A 15,371-nucleotide genomic window follows, 5' to 3' on the forward strand; every position below is an offset into this window, starting at 1 on the left:
CACCGAGTCTTAGTTGTGGCATGCAGGATCCTTAGCTGCAGATGTGAATGCTTTCACTGTGGAATGTGAACTCTTAGTTGCAGCATTATGGGGTCTAGTTCCCTTACCAGGAATTGAATCTGGACCCGCTGCAAGGGGAGCACGGAGTCTTAGCCAGTGGACCACCAGGGAAGTCCCTAATGTGGTCTTTTTGTGGCTGGCTTCTAGTCACTTTAGCTTAATGTTTGCAAGGTCTGGCCATGTATACTTCTTTCTATTGCTGAATAGTATTTCAGTATCACTTTTTATTTGTCCATTCGCTAATGGACATTTGGTCATTTCCACTTTGGAGCTGCTGTAAATAATGTACCTATGAACATTCATGCAGAAGTTTTTGTATGGACGTGTTTCCTTTGATCTTGAGTATATACCTAAGAGTGAATTACATGGAAACTATGCTTAACATTTTGAGGGAGTGACGGACTGTTTTTCAGAGTGGCTGCGCCATCTACATTCTCACCAGCAGTGTAGGGGAGGGTTCCAGTTTCTCCACATCCTTACCCACACTTGTTATCTATCTTATTGATTATAACCATCCAGTGGATATCAAGTGGTATCTTATTCTCTGATGGTTAATGATATTGAGCATCTTTTCATGTGCATATTGGGCATTTGTTTATCTCCTTTGGAGAAGCAGCTGTTCAGGTTCTTTGTATGTTTTTAATCATGTTATTTGTCTTTTTTTTTTTTTACTAGAAATTAGTTCTTTGTATATGTTAGATACGAGACTCTCATCAGAGATATGATTTGCACATATTTTCTCCCCTTCCATGAGTTATCTGTTCTCCTTCTTGATGGTATCTTTTGAAAACAAAAGATTTTAATTTCAATGAAGTACATTTTATCTGTTTTCTCTTTTGTTGCTTGTTCTTCGGTGTCATAGCTAAGAAGCTATTGCCTCATCCAAGGTCACAAGCATTTACACTCTTTTAAAGATCTTTTCTGATAGCACAAGGAATTCTCGATATTATAACCTTCATCCAGCTTAACTTCACATCCATAAAATAATCATCAAATGCAAAGAAATTAACACTGATACAACAGTATTAACTAAACTGTGGCCTTTATCCAGATTCTTTTTCTGGTCGGGACCCAGGCCTGGTCCCCACCTTGCTTTAGTTGTCACGTCCTCTCCTGTCACGTCTACTTCAGTGTGGCACTTCCTCTGTCTTTTCTTGTGTCTCATGACCTTGACACCTTCAGTGTGCACTGGTCGGGCGTTTTGTTGGACGTCCCTTGATCTGAGTTTGTCTGGTGATTTCTCACAATTAGATCAAGGCTGTAGATTGGGGGAGGTGTGCCACAGAGGTGAGGAGCTTTTCCCATCACATCACATCATGTGATGCTAATATATCTTATTGCAGTAATGGTAAACTTGGTCACTTGGTCAAAGTGTCTGTCATGGCTCTCCACTGTAAAGTTAGTATTTTTCCTTGCCACACTCTACTTACTGGAAGCTGATCCTGAAGTGCAGACCACACTCAAAAGCAGAGACTCAAATAATTTGTGGATTTATCACTGTAATCCTTTATACTTTCTCTTTTTTCTATTAAAATCATTGATCAAATGAAATTCATTTTGATATTAAGAAAGAGCTAACTTTCTACCAGTATCTGACCATTTAATGAAGAACTATCTCTTCTTCCTGATTTGAAAAAGCATCTTTATCATATACCAAATCCTTATATGTAGTCTACCTTTTTATGAACTCTCTATTGTGCTCCTTTGATGATTTTACTCCTTCTTCCATGACAGACTCCCATAGCTCCATATGTAAGTTTTGATAGCATTCAGGGCTATTCCCAAGGAAGGATTCTGTCTTTTTATTTTTGTTATTATTAAGGGAAGGATCACTGTGGAGAGGAGTACTAGAGAAGGGGATAAGAAATTGAAGATCCAGGATTAAAGGAGGGTATTAATATTTAAAGTAGGAATATCTCTAAGAAGATGGGAAGGAAAAGCGTCATCATCCAGGTGGAAGGATTCATCTGCATGAAGAGAAAAGACCTCTCTTTATTTTAACCTGAGTGAATGAACAAAGGTCCAACACAACGCAGATGACTTTAGAACTTCTTGCCGGGAACTGAAGCACTTCCCACCTCACTAGTTCTCTCTTTTTGTGAGGCCTGCTGTGCTCGGTTTCAGGTAAGGCACGGAGGAGGGAGAGGTGCAGGTTTAAGGACAATGGAAGTTTAATGAACATTCTTGCAGATAAATCTTGGCACACTTGTGTTTATTTCCATAAAATTCTTATTTGCTAACTCAAAGAACATATACATTAACTCAGCCAGAAGGTGGGTCTCCTTAATTTAAAATGAAGCCAACCCTGCAGCGCCATTTGCCTGCATGGTCCCGGTGTAACCATTAGCACCTCCCTTGGCGCTGACCACGAAAGGCTTCCCTGGTGGCTCAGCTGGTAAAGAATCTGCCCACAGTGTGGGAGAGACCTGGCTTCGATCCTGGGTTGGGAAGATCCCCTGGAGAAGGGAAAGGCTACCCACTCCAGTATTCTGGCCTGGAGAATTCCATGGACTGTATAGTCCATGGGGTCGCAAAGAGTCGGACATGACTAAACAACTTTCACTTTCACTGTAGTGCTCTCCAAGTGTCTGGTTTAGGTGGTAAATTATATGGTCATCCTATTTATAGGTGAAGCTTGACATAAGGTAAATTGAATAAATTAGCTTATTAAAAAGCTTTTAAAATGTTCTAGTTTGTGAACATTGCTTTATGAGGAAAAGCCAACTGAATTGCTTACCTTGGAAAGAGGACAGTCCGCTTCAGTTCTCCCCCAGCTAAGGGCTCTGCAGTGTAGCTTTAACTGTTCACTGACTGAATGTGTGCAATGTTGATGTAGCCATAAGATAAACAGGCTTCCAAAGAGAAGGCGTCTCATGGACTCACAAGTTACCTTACTGGGGGGGGTTTCCTGGCAATCCAGTGGTGAAGACTCAGCACTTTCACTGCCATGGCCCTGGGTTCAATCCCTGGTCAGGGAGCTAAGACCTTATAAGCTGTGTGGCAAGACTTAAAAAAAAAAAAAAAAAGGTGGTACCTTAGTGATCACCTGGTAACCCTTTACTTTTTTGAATGAGGAAACTGAAACCTGTAACAGTTGAGTGATTCTTTAAGGTTTTAGGGCTAATTAACAGAAAACTCCAGTATTTTTGCATGACAAATCCCATGGACAGAGGAGCCTGGCAAGTTACAGTCTGTGGTGTCGCAAAAGAGTTGGACATGACTTAGTGACTAAACAGCAACAAACAGGAAGCAGATCAGATCCCCAGCCCTAGACTGTGTGTGTGTGTGCGCTTTAAGATTTTCTTCAAACTACTCTTGAAAAAAACTATTTGAAAAAATAATACTGTTTCTAATTTTTGTGCAGTATACCAGTGCTTTCATGCCATAAAAATTAAGAAAAATTGCCTACCTCTGTGCGCTATACGATGGTCTTCAACTTCTGTTGTACCTCGAATTACTACCCACTATACTGTCTATCCCCGAGATCAGGACAAACGATGGGAAGGTAAGTCATCATTTTTGTGAAACTGTTGAGATCTTTCTAGAAACTTTGTATCATTTTGTAGAGGTAAATATTGATATTATATTTTTCGTGATAGCATAAAATCACCTAATATTTTATAACTTTATCAAATCTGTTACATATTAATATTTAGATAAGCAAATATTTGCAAACTTACACTAATAGATCTCAGTAATGAAAGTTGATTTATGGAAGCTGAAGTATGACAATGCCCTCAAACAGAGAACATTCTGCTGAAACAATAACATACTTTGTATAGCTCTCACAGGAAGCAGAGGGGCAATTTATAGAAATAATGCTGTAATTCACAGACTTAAAGAATGAACTTATGTTTGGGGGGTGTGACGGGGAGGGGAGAATGGGGGGACAGATAGTTAGGGAGTTTGGGATGGTTACGTACACTATTTAAAATGGATAACCTACTGTATAGCACAGAGAACTCTGCTCAATGCCTTGTGGCAGCCTGTACGGGAGGGGAGTTTGGGGGAGAATGGTTATGTGTATATGTATGGCTAAGCCCCTTTGCTATTCACCTGAAACTATCACAGCATTGTTAATCAGCTATACCCCAATACAAAACAAAAAGTTTATTAAAAGAAAAAATAATGCTCTAAAGGATAGTGAGTAGTCATAACCCAACCTTGTGATTTTATCAGGTCGTAGTCAGCCCAGAATTGTCATGCATGTTTAAATCCTCTTCACTCCCAGGAGTGAACATGGAGCGGTTTGCAGAGGAGGCGGACGTGGTGATTGTGGGTGCCGGGCCCGCAGGGCTCTCCGCAGCCGCACGGCTCAAGCAGCTGGCCGCCCAGCATGAGAAGGACATCCGCGTGTGTCTGGTGGAGAAAGCTGCTCAGATAGGCGCTCACACCCTCTCAGGGGCATGCCTGGATCCACGAGCTTTACAAGAGCTGTTCCCAGACTGGAAGGAGAAGGGAGTATGAAAAGTTGTTATTTATACCGAATCTCATCTTGATTGTATTTCTATGTCCAGATGAAAGAAATATGGAGAACCCTTTTCACCTGGTTATAGCTCTTAGAGGGTAACTGTAGATAGGTTTTTAATTTTAAAACGGCCAAAAAAATTGACTAACATCAAAGATAGTTAATAATTTTTAAATTAACTCATTTTCACATAATGCCTTATACATGTTGTGTTTGTGTACTGGATTTATGAGAAGACATTATCTTGAGAAGGTCTTTGAATAAAATACAGCTTCTCTGGTGGCTCAGAGGTTAAAGCGTCTGCCTCCAATGCAGGAGACCCAGGTTCAATCCCTGGGTTGGGAAGATCCCCTGGAGAAGGAAATGGTAACCCACTCCAGTATTCTTGCCTGGAGAATCCCATGGACGGAGAAGCCTGGTAGGCTACAGTCCATGCGGTCGCAAAGAGTCGGACACGACTGAGCGACTTCACTTTTTATTTTGAGGGTATTTCCTAACTTACTCCATAGGTGTTTATATCATTGTTCTTAATAAAATGTTCTATAACTATCCTATTTTTTTATACCTAAAGCCAAAGAGGGTAATTTAATCTAATTTTCTGAAGAAATACATTAGTAAGACTTATAATCTAAGGAGACACGTCACTGGCGAGCTTTACAGAGAACCCAGTGCTAGTCTTACTGTGCTCATCGTTTGTATGACCTCGGTTAAAATCTTATACTCTGTGTATCTCACTTTTTTCTTCTGTGAGATGAGTTATATCATTTCTGTTCAAAGTATTCAAGGTTAGAATATTTAGTATCTGTGAATACTAAATATTCTATATAAACAGTTGTGAAAACTGTTAACAAACACAATTCACCTGAGTAAATCTAAAGGTCAAATTGGCTTCATTCAGTGACTCTGAGCAGCACCCTATCTAGCAAACAGAAAGGAGCTCCAAAGAGCAGCAGAAAAGGATAGGTTTTGACAGACAGAACGTGGTTGGGGCACGGGAGTCATAAGCAAAAGCACTGTTTCAGGCCCTGTCGCCTCCCAGGCGGGGCTTCCAGGAGGACACCTCTCGAGGACTGGCGGAGAGGCTGAGATGGAACGAGGTTAGCGCCGAGGCTGGGAGGTTAGTGCCGAGGCTGGGTGTGCCGACCTGGGGATTTGCACAAGTGACAATGCTCTTCCTTCTAAAGTAGCAGACTCCTTGAAACTTGACATGCTGTAATTATGCCTCATTTCTCTCTTCAGTGTATTTCAGAAATGGGCATCATTTAATTAGTATTGACAAAATAGCAATTCTAATATTAATAGAAAACATTTTTCACATCAAAGCCTCATGTAGCCAGGCAGATCCAATCCATTCCACACCTGTTCATTGTCTTTATCCAAAGAAAAATAAAGCCTCTCTTCTGTGTGCATTGAGCACTGGAGCCAGTATCTAGCCTGACCTCCACAGAGGCAGGGAGACAGGAGGCCAGCTTCCTTGAGCCACTCAAAGGTGGCTCCAGGTCCCCCAGGAAAGACAGTCCTGAGATGAAAACTGGCTTGTTTTGTTTTTTGAAAGATTCCCATGCATCTGAAAGAGACAAAGAGTTTACAGTGTCAGGTTTTCCAAAGGAAGTGACGGAAGAAAAGTGAGGAAGACAGTTCTCTTTCCTTTTGACATATTATTTTACTATTTTGTGTTTATCCTTACAGATATGAACTCAGAACACCCTTTTCTCTCCTCCTTTTATTTCCAGGCCCCTCTCAACACTCCTGTAACAGAAGATAGATTTGGAATTTTAACAGAGAAATACAGAATTCCTGTGCCAATTCTTCCAGGTAAAGAATGATAGATATTGTGGACTTACAGAATTCCACAGCTGGAAGGACCTACATTTCATCTGGTTAAATCCTTTCCATTTACAGATGAGAAAGGAAAGGCCCAGAGACCTGAAGGACTTGCCCAAAATTACACAGCTAGCTTGTGGAAAAGAAAGCAGGACCAGAGCCCAGTGCTTTTTTGTCTTCCAGTCCAGGTTCACTGAGACAGTCTTGTGAAGCAACCAGGAATTTCTGATTTAGTTCTGTAACATTGTTTTCAATGTAATAGTTTGAACTCTAGACCCAAAATTGTTAGGAAAGAAATTGAAATTATGGCCAGAAGATGATGCGTGTATACAATGCAGAAATTAGACCTTAGAATTTCTAAATTTAGTATTTAGGTTTTTGCGACTTCCCACTAAGAAGTCAGACTTCTGAATCCAGCCTCTGTCTGTAGGTCTCCCAATGAACAATCACGGCAATTACATCGTGCGCCTGGGCCATCTGGTGAGCTGGATGGGGGAGCAGGCGGAAGCCTTGGGTGTGGAGGTGTACCCTGGCTACGCAGCTGCCGAGGTTTGTGCCTCTCTCTTCCTAATGCTGATAGAAGTGGTCTCTTTTTCTTTTGAAACTAAACCAAGAATGATACAGAAGTAAATAGATAAATATTTTCAAAAAGCCATAGGATATTAGAGTTGTAAGATCAGAAGAAGTCTTAGCAGGATCAATCCAAAGAGTACTTGAAGTCCTGGTATTTTTCCACATCAGGTGACTGGTCACCCTAGAATGAAAAAAGCCTCTGATGTATGGATTGTTGGTAATTCTCTCTTCTGTAAATTGAGTAGACATTTCTTTACTTTCTTACAGTGTGTAGAACAAATCTGTGCCCTCCCCCAGGGACAGCTTTCCAATTATTATGCCCTGCTCTCCTGCCCCACCTTCTCTGGTGATTTTTTTTTTCAGGTTAAATAGTCTCAATGCTTACAACCACCATGTTACATATTTTGAGTTGCTGCAGTATTCTCATTGCCACCCAGAGTGAATCAACTACTTCAAGCCTGGTTACAGCAAGGCGGGTTGCCATTTTCATTCTATAAACTGTGCTTCCAATAACTCCTTCAAAATAACTCTGGTAACTACATCTCACTATATGGAGTCTCACTAGTTGTTGTTGGGGAAATTATTAAAAATAAAATCTCCTGCCAAGCCAGAAAAAAAATCACCTCTACAAATTATAAACAAGAATGAAGCAGTTTTATTACTGAATGAGCGTTAAACCAAGACTGCAGAGCAATCACAGGCCATCTGCTAGGGAGGCTGCCAAGAAAGAGAGAACTCTTAACCTTTTACTCAGCCAGACAGATACAGTCCATTACATACATGTTAATCGTCTTTCTCCAAAGGGAAAAATAAAGCGTCCTGTATCTTTTTGATTGGCATCAAGTGACGATGTGGAGGCAGGCACATAGCCCAGACTGTCCCCCAGAGACAGGGAGACTAGACACCATCCTCTGTGGTCATATGTCAGATGTGTCTCTGAGGACCCAAGAAACACTAAGATGCTGAACTACCAGGAATCTTGCTTAGCTTTTTATATGATTCCCATATATCTAAGAGAGACAGAAAGAATTTACAGTCGAGTTTTCTAAAGGAAATGCTGAAAGAATCTGGATAGGAGAGGGAGTTGTCCTTTTTGTCACCAGTGAAATTAAAACCATCTTTGTTTTTCCCATTACAGTAGATGTAAGCCAAATAAAACACATGGGCCTCGGCAGTACACGTCCTGCTACTGGTTTCTGGGTTCCCAATTCGTACACGTGGATTTGGGTTTGCATTTCTCCCGAATAAACTGTTCTTAATGGGAATCAGTATCCAGGCCACAAGTAGGTGGTTTGTGGCATCCATGGTTTACACACACAAACACACACACACACACACTCTCTCTCTCTCTCTCAGAGTCCCCAGCAGCTCTCCTCTCCTCCGCAGTTCCCTATTTGCCCAGGCCATCTACAGGTCCAGGCCACAGCCCTGTCCTAGCGTGGGTTTGTTTTCAAGGTGTCATGTGCCTTGCCGCTGGTTCTCGTCTCACCTTTTCACTAGCATGCTTCCTGGCATGAGGTTCTAGTTCTTTCCTGTCCAAAGAGCATCTTCCTCTGGAAGAAACGGAAACTGAGCAAGAGAGAGAATTGCTCCTCCTCACCCTCACAATCACACTTTTGACCAGTTTTCCCTCTTTCTTTGTGGTCCAGAAATAAGTTTTAATCACCCCTGGGCTATCTTCAGCCCCACTCGGTTTTGTCTTGTTCGAGTGTTTGGTTTTGGGGTCTGGGCTCACTGGGGAAGAGGCTTTCCTGACACTGTCCTCAGCACCCCCAGCTGACAGTCCAGTGTGTCACAGGCCCTGCATCCAGGCCCTGCATCCACGCCCTTGACCTCTGAACGTGGCAGATGGCCTCCCATTGCATCTTCCTGGCTCCTTGGTGTCTTCTCAGTAGCTCTCCCATTCTTCCTCGTCAGGTTGGGACATTTCCTCCATTTCCAGCTGTTTGAGCTGAGTTCTGTTGATCTTGAAGGGAGTATCTTAAAAGCACATCTCTTATTTTTGCTTGAACATTCTTAAGCCTGTGTCTCTATAATCTAGAGAATAAGTTCACCTTCTAAAAACCAAAAGCCGTTTGTTGTTTCTTTGCAAGGCAGTTATGAGTCTCTAGGTGATAATGAAAAGTGTTTTTGTTTTAGGTCCTTTTTCATGAAGATGGCAGTGTGAAAGGAATTGCCACAAATGACGTAGGGATACAGAAGGATGGTGCACCAAAGGTGAGCCTGTGGACAGTTCGTGCTCAGCAGACTAACAGTAAAATATGAAATTAACTCACACTCAATGATCTACTGTTGCTGCAGACTGCACATTAATTAAGTGCATGTTAGTGTTTACTTATTAATGTGGAATTTTGTCTCATTGTTAAAAAATAAACATCTTTGAATTAAATATATTATTTAGATAAGTGGATATAACATGTTTAAGAACAATTTTCTTAAAAGGTAAAAACATGATTCATATAAATATAAAATGAACATAGGTCACAGATATTATTTCATTCATTTATTCATGAGGGAATTAGTAAGATGTTATAGCCAGTTCAAGGAAAATCAAAAAACATACACACGTGGGTCAGCTGCTCAGCTCCCCTCCACAGCCCTCCACTTCTGTGTACAAGAGTCATTTGCATCACTACTGTCAGTAATGTGGATTGAACCTTTGACATCTTTTGGTAAATACAAGACTGATTGCCTTTCTTGCTTTCAGAATATGCCTGAATGGCCTTCCAGTTTTTACAGCTCATTATTTTTGAATTTGTAAAAGAAGAGCTCTTAATACGTGAATCTCAGCTCTGTTAGGTCCCTTGGAAAGGACAAGGAAAAATAACATTCCTTTCCTATAACAAGAGCAAAACACAGATTAACATCTTAATAAACAAACTTGTCTATTCATGTTTGTTTATTGTCTTAATTTCTCAACTAGAGTAAAGGCTCCTTGAAGGCTGAGATCATGGAGGGTTACGCCAAGGCTGGCACAGTGCCAGGTAATGCCAGGGCCTCAGGAAAGATGGGTCACCTCCTAGTTTGTCCTTTTCTCCCATTATACAACAGAACTGCACCTCTAGTCTAGCATTTCCCCCAGCAGGTCTTCTTGCTTCTCACTCCTGCATGCTTAGAGGAGCAGGGGCCCAAGTTCTCAAGTCCTAGTGCCTCACTGTTCCTCCTGGTGGCTTACCTAGCCATACAGAATCATGTGAGGTTGTGGGACTCAGCCTGCCCTATGGCAGGGGCAAGGAGCTGTCTTGTAACTGGCCCCAGGGATTCTGATGCATAGACAGGTTTGCAGACAACTGTCATCTCATCCTGCTTCTCGAAGTGTGGAATGTACCTGCAGCGCAGAAAGCCGAAACTCTGAGAACAGGAGTTTATGACAAAGTAAGGGTTTATTCCAGGATGCCGAGCAGCATGGGGAAAGAAGCCCCCCCTCAGATCCACCCCAGCTTGGTCTTTGAGCTGAGGGTGTCTTAAAGCAGAAGAAATTAGGATTGGGAATTCCCTGGGGGTCCAGTGGTTAAGACTTGGCAGTCTCACTGCTGAGGGCCCAGGTTCAATTGCTAGTTGGGGAACTAAGAGCCCACAAGCCACATGGTGTGGCCAAGAGAAAAAAGAAGCAGCTGGGATTAACCGCTTCCTCTGACTGGGGAGTCAGGATGTCTCTGGTTTATGACTCTCTGGCTAGGTGCTCTGTGCTTCCAGGATTTGTGGGTTCATCTTGCACTGGAGAAACAGCCTGAGTTTTTACATTAATGATGGATCTGTAACAGCAGTTGTAGTACATTAAAGGTATTTTCATTATAGTCACTGTAGGTTGGTTGGTGTTTAGAGAGCACAGGGTGAGGTCAGAGGTGACAGAAAGGGAATAAAATTCTGGATCAAGAAACTTGCTTTAGGGAACTGATTTCTGTGGGTTTTTTTACATTTTCAACTTTTTTTTAAGTAGTACGTAGTATTTTTTATTGACTTATTGAAAAGAGAGTAAGCCTTGTCCAAGACGTAGTTTGGTAGAGAAATGACTGCTATTGTCTTTTTCCTTTTTAATTTTTATTGGAGTACAGTTGCTTAAAATGTTAGCTTCTGCTGTGCAACGTAGTGAATCACCTATATGTTTACATATATCCCCTCTCTTTCGGATTTCCTTCCCATTTAGGTCACCACAGAGCACTGAGTAGAGCTCCCTGAGCTGTACAGTAGGTTCTCGTTCAGTTCAGTTCAGTTCAGTCGCTCAGTCGTGTCCAACTCTTTGCAACCCCATAAATCGCAGCACGCCACGCCTCCCTGTCCATCACCATCTCCTGGAGTTCACTCAGACTCACATCCATCGAGTCTATGATGCCATCCAGCCATCTCATCCTGGGTCTCCCCTTCCCCTTGTTAGTTATCTGTATTATACACAGTATCAGTAGTGTATATATGTCAGTCCCAATGTCCCAGTTTATTTCACCTCCCCTTACCTCCTTGGTGGCCATATGTTTGTGCACTTCATCTGTTTCTCTGTTTCTGCTCTGCAAATATTGATGAGATCATCTGTACCATTTTTCTAGATTTCACATATATGCATTAATATACAATGTTTGTTTCTGTTTCTGACTGGCTTCACCCTGTGTGACAGTCTCTAGGTCCATCCATGTCTCTGCAGATGGCACAGTTGCATTCCTTCCATCGTGTATATGTACCGCATCGTCTTTATCTGTTTCTCTGTGGATGGACATTTTAGGTTGCCTCCACGTCCTGGCTATTGTAAATAGTGCTGCAGTAAACACTAAGTTCATGTGTTTTCTTCAAATTATGGTTTTCTCTGGGTACATGCCTAGGAATGGGGTTATTCAGTCATATGGTAGTTCTATTTGTAGTTTCTAAAGGATCCACGATTCTGTTCTCCATAGTGGCTGCACCAGCTTACATTCCTACCAACAGTGTAAGAAGGGGAGCTTAGTTTTAAGGGGGCTTAATAGTAACAGCAGAATATTGTTTTCCTATATTCTTTCATGTGTTATGGCTATTCTATATTATGGTCAGTTAATTATAATTGCCATTTAGTCTTTAAAAATGTTTACTTTTAATATTACGACATTGAAGCACACGAATTCTCCCATTCTGATACTTTCTTTTTGTGTGTGTTCTTGTGATACTTGTCCAAATGTATAGTTTTGTGTTCTGTGTTTTGTAGTTGTAAAAACATTTTTATATTTTATATATTGTATATATATAGATGTAACAGCAAAGAAGAGTACAGTTAAATGTCAGTAATTTGAGCTACAGAGTCTAAGTTTTTCAGTCTGTCTTCTTGTGGCCGTGTGGAAGGGGAAGAACCAAGGGTGGACTCTGTGTCCTCTGCTGTTTGGCTCATTTATTCCGACATGGCTGGGCTTTTGCCTGCCCTTCTTATGGCTCACAGACACCTCGCCGAGCAGACCCAGTTCTCTGTCCTGTCACCCGGCCTCCTGGTGGGCATGCTGGCACAGCTGAATAACTTTCTTCCGAAAACACTTCCTGCTTTTCATTCCACCCTCTCCTGGTCTTCCTGGTGTTTCTGGGCCCCCTTCTGCCTTTGCCTGCTCATCATCTGCCGCCCCCACCCTGCCCATCCTCCAAGTATCTGGGCTCTAGGCTTCACTGTGCCTGTATTTTCTTCCTCTACCTGTATTTTCTCCCTAGTGGCCTCATTTGGTGACACAACTTTAAACACCTCTCCCCCAAGTCCCAGAATTATTGTCCAGCTGCTCACTCAGTAGCTCTAATCTTAGATCTGTCAGGCTTCTTACTGTCACAATTCCTTTTTTTTAAGTCTTATTCGTTTGTGTGTTTTTGGCTGCTCCAGGTCTTTGTTGCTGCGTGAGGACTTTGCTCTCGTTGTGGCGAGTGGGTGCTACTCTTGATTGCAGTGCGTAGGCTTCCCTCATTGCAGTGGCTTCTCTTGTGGAGCGCAGGCTCTAAGGCACGCAGGCTTCAGGAGCTGTAGCTCCCAGGGTCTAAAGCAGAGGCTCAGTAGTTGTGGCACGTGAGCTTAGTTGTTACGCAGCATGTGGGATCCTCACAGACCAGGAATCGAACCCGCACCTCCTGCATTGGCATATGGATTCTTTACTGCTAAGCCACCAGGGAAGCCCCTTGTCCGAATCCTGATGTGGGTGTTGTCACATTTCAGAGGTTAAGTGACTTGCCCAGGGTCAGACCCCTGTTAGGCAGTGGGGCTGGGATTGGAATAGAGGTGGTATGACTCCAGGACTGCCTCTTGCATACACAGGGGTGTGTTGCCTCTAAGAGGAAGTGGAAATATACTGAGGAGTACTTTAGTTCACTGAGATTGAATTGTGGCGTAAGTTAAGCTGGATAAACTGCATGTCTATCTGGAAGCAGATAGGGTTGGACTTTCATTTTATAAAAATTCTGATGACTTCTTAAAACAATTTTAGAAAAGTTAGAACTCTAGGTTATAATTACAACCTAGGTGTAAGGTAAGCCATCCTATAACAGAAATTAGAAACCTATAAGAGACAGGCCTTTTTAAATGACTTAAAAATTAAGCACTTTTTTGGTATTTTTGGTATATTGCAGATAAGCAGTAGATTGGGGAAAATAGTTTGAGTGCCAGTAATATCAAAGAGCACTTATGCATTGACAAGAAAAACAGAGAACATGTTAGAAAAACAGGCAGAATCTTAAAAAATAACAATGGACAGAAGAGCAGATCCAGGTGAGCACTGACCAGGAGGCAGGTCTTTAGACGTCTCTTGTCCAGGGTCTGCGGCTCCCAGGCCAGCTCCTCATAGAGACCCTTCCTGCTCCCCCAGTGATGCGGCTCTTCCCCAGAACCCCTGCCACCGCCATGCTCTCCTCCATGCATGCAGTCACACTTGGTCGTTGTACACCCACGTAGTTACTGATATTTAGTCCTGGCCCTGTGCCTCACCTCAGGGAAGGAATGGTGCTTTTCTGTCCTCTCTTCCCCAGTGCCTAGCATAGAACCTGGTACACTGGATGCATTCAGTTAATAGTTCTTGAATCAAAAAGAAAAAGATGCTGAAGAGAGTACTCAGGAAAATGGAAATTAGCATAGCAATGCGTTAGTACTACCCTTAGCAAAACATAAGAAGAAAAGGTATGGGCTTGCCCGGTGGCTCAGTGGTAAAGAATCCGCCTGCCGATATAGGAGGTGCAGGTTCAATCCCTGGAGAGGGAAATGGCACCCCACTCCAGTGTTCTTGCCTGGAGAAGCCCTGGTGAGCTACAGTCCATGGGGTCACAAAGAGTCAAACACAGCTGAGCACAGACACACACATACTGTCATGAGCTGGAAATAGGGAAAGTGTCTTCTTACATACTGCGGGCAGGAATGTGACTTGTTCAGACTCTGGGGAAGACATTCTTGGGACAGCTAGTAAAATTAAAGTAGGTGTGTCCAGGACAAGCATTGCCACTCCTGGAAACCTAACCTACAGAAACAGAAGCACCAACGTTGTAAGGGCACGTATACAGGGTGTATGTTTTATAACACGCCGTTCATCACAAGTGAACTGGAAACAGTGAATGTCTGTTACCTATCAGCAGAAGCACCAACCTGTGGTGTTCCCACATGGAAAGACTTGAGCCACACAGTCACTTGGGAGATTTCCATGAAGGGCTATGGTGAGAAAATAAGATGCACAAAAAGTTGGATTATATGATCGTATTTTTGTGACATCAAGAACCAGAAAAGTTTCAGTGTATATGTAAGATCTCAGTACATAGGTGTGTGTATATATTTGGGTAACACTCCACATGCTAGGTTCTTAACATGGTTTATGGATGGTGAAGTGTAGTAAGAGGAAGACAAAAGCAAATTCAGAGGTACTAAGCAGAGTCATTTATAGGGTGCACGTGCGTGTGGATAACACACAAGACAAGCACAGAGTTACCAGCAAATGTAAAAAGTGTTCACACTCCCAGTAATGGAAGTTCCTGATTGATTCGTCCCCTCCTCCCCACACATTTCTCCTTTGGTAATCATGGGTTTGTCTTCAAAATCTGTGAATCTATTTCTGTTGTGTAAATAAGTTCATTTGTATCATTTTTTAAAAATTAGATTCCACCTATGAGTGGCACCAGGTGATGGTTGTTTTTCTGTCTGACTTACTGAACTTAGAATGATCATCCCTGGGTCCATCCATGTTGCTGCAAATGGTATTATTTCATTCATTTTTATGGCTGAGAAATGTTTCTTCATGTGTATGCACCGCATCTTCTTTATCCTTTCATCTGTTGGTGGACATTTAAGTGCTTCCATGTCTTGGCTAATGTAAACAGTGCCACAATGAGTATAGGAGTGCTTCCATCCTTTTGAATTAAGAGTTTTCTCCAGATTTATGCACAAGTGTGGGATTGCTGGATCATATGGTCGCTCTGTTTTTAGTTTCTTAAGGAATCTCCATACTGTTCTCCATAGTGGCTGCACGGTTTACAGTCCCAT

The 15,371-nt window shown here is 42.3% G+C and overlaps 1 protein-coding gene and 1 non-coding gene across 3 annotated transcripts in view; both read left to right on the forward strand.

Moving 5' to 3' along the window:
* ETFDH (electron transfer flavoprotein dehydrogenase) overlaps positions 1 to 15,371 on the forward strand; it is a 39,675-nt gene that overhangs the window by 13,777 nt on the left and 10,527 nt on the right. For both annotated transcript variants that reach the window (XM_018061484.1, XM_005691301.3), the window contains exons 2-6: positions 3,425 to 3,565; positions 4,292 to 4,521; positions 6,262 to 6,343; positions 6,783 to 6,901; positions 9,065 to 9,142. In XM_018061484.1, the coding sequence (XP_017916973.1) occupies positions 3,425 to 3,565; positions 4,292 to 4,521; positions 6,262 to 6,343; positions 6,783 to 6,901; positions 9,065 to 9,142 (650 nt within the window). The remainder of the gene's footprint in view (positions 1 to 3,424; positions 3,566 to 4,291; positions 4,522 to 6,261; positions 6,344 to 6,782; positions 6,902 to 9,064; positions 9,143 to 15,371) is intronic.
* Positions 4,802 to 4,873, forward strand: TRNAW-CCA. Its single transcript has one exon. It is a non-coding gene; the product is annotated as a tRNA-Trp (tRNA).

This window comes from Capra hircus, chromosome 17 (genome assembly GCF_001704415.2).
Source record: "Capra hircus breed San Clemente chromosome 17, ASM170441v1, whole genome shotgun sequence".
Classification (NCBI taxonomy): Eukaryota; Metazoa; Chordata; class Mammalia; order Artiodactyla; family Bovidae; genus Capra; species Capra hircus.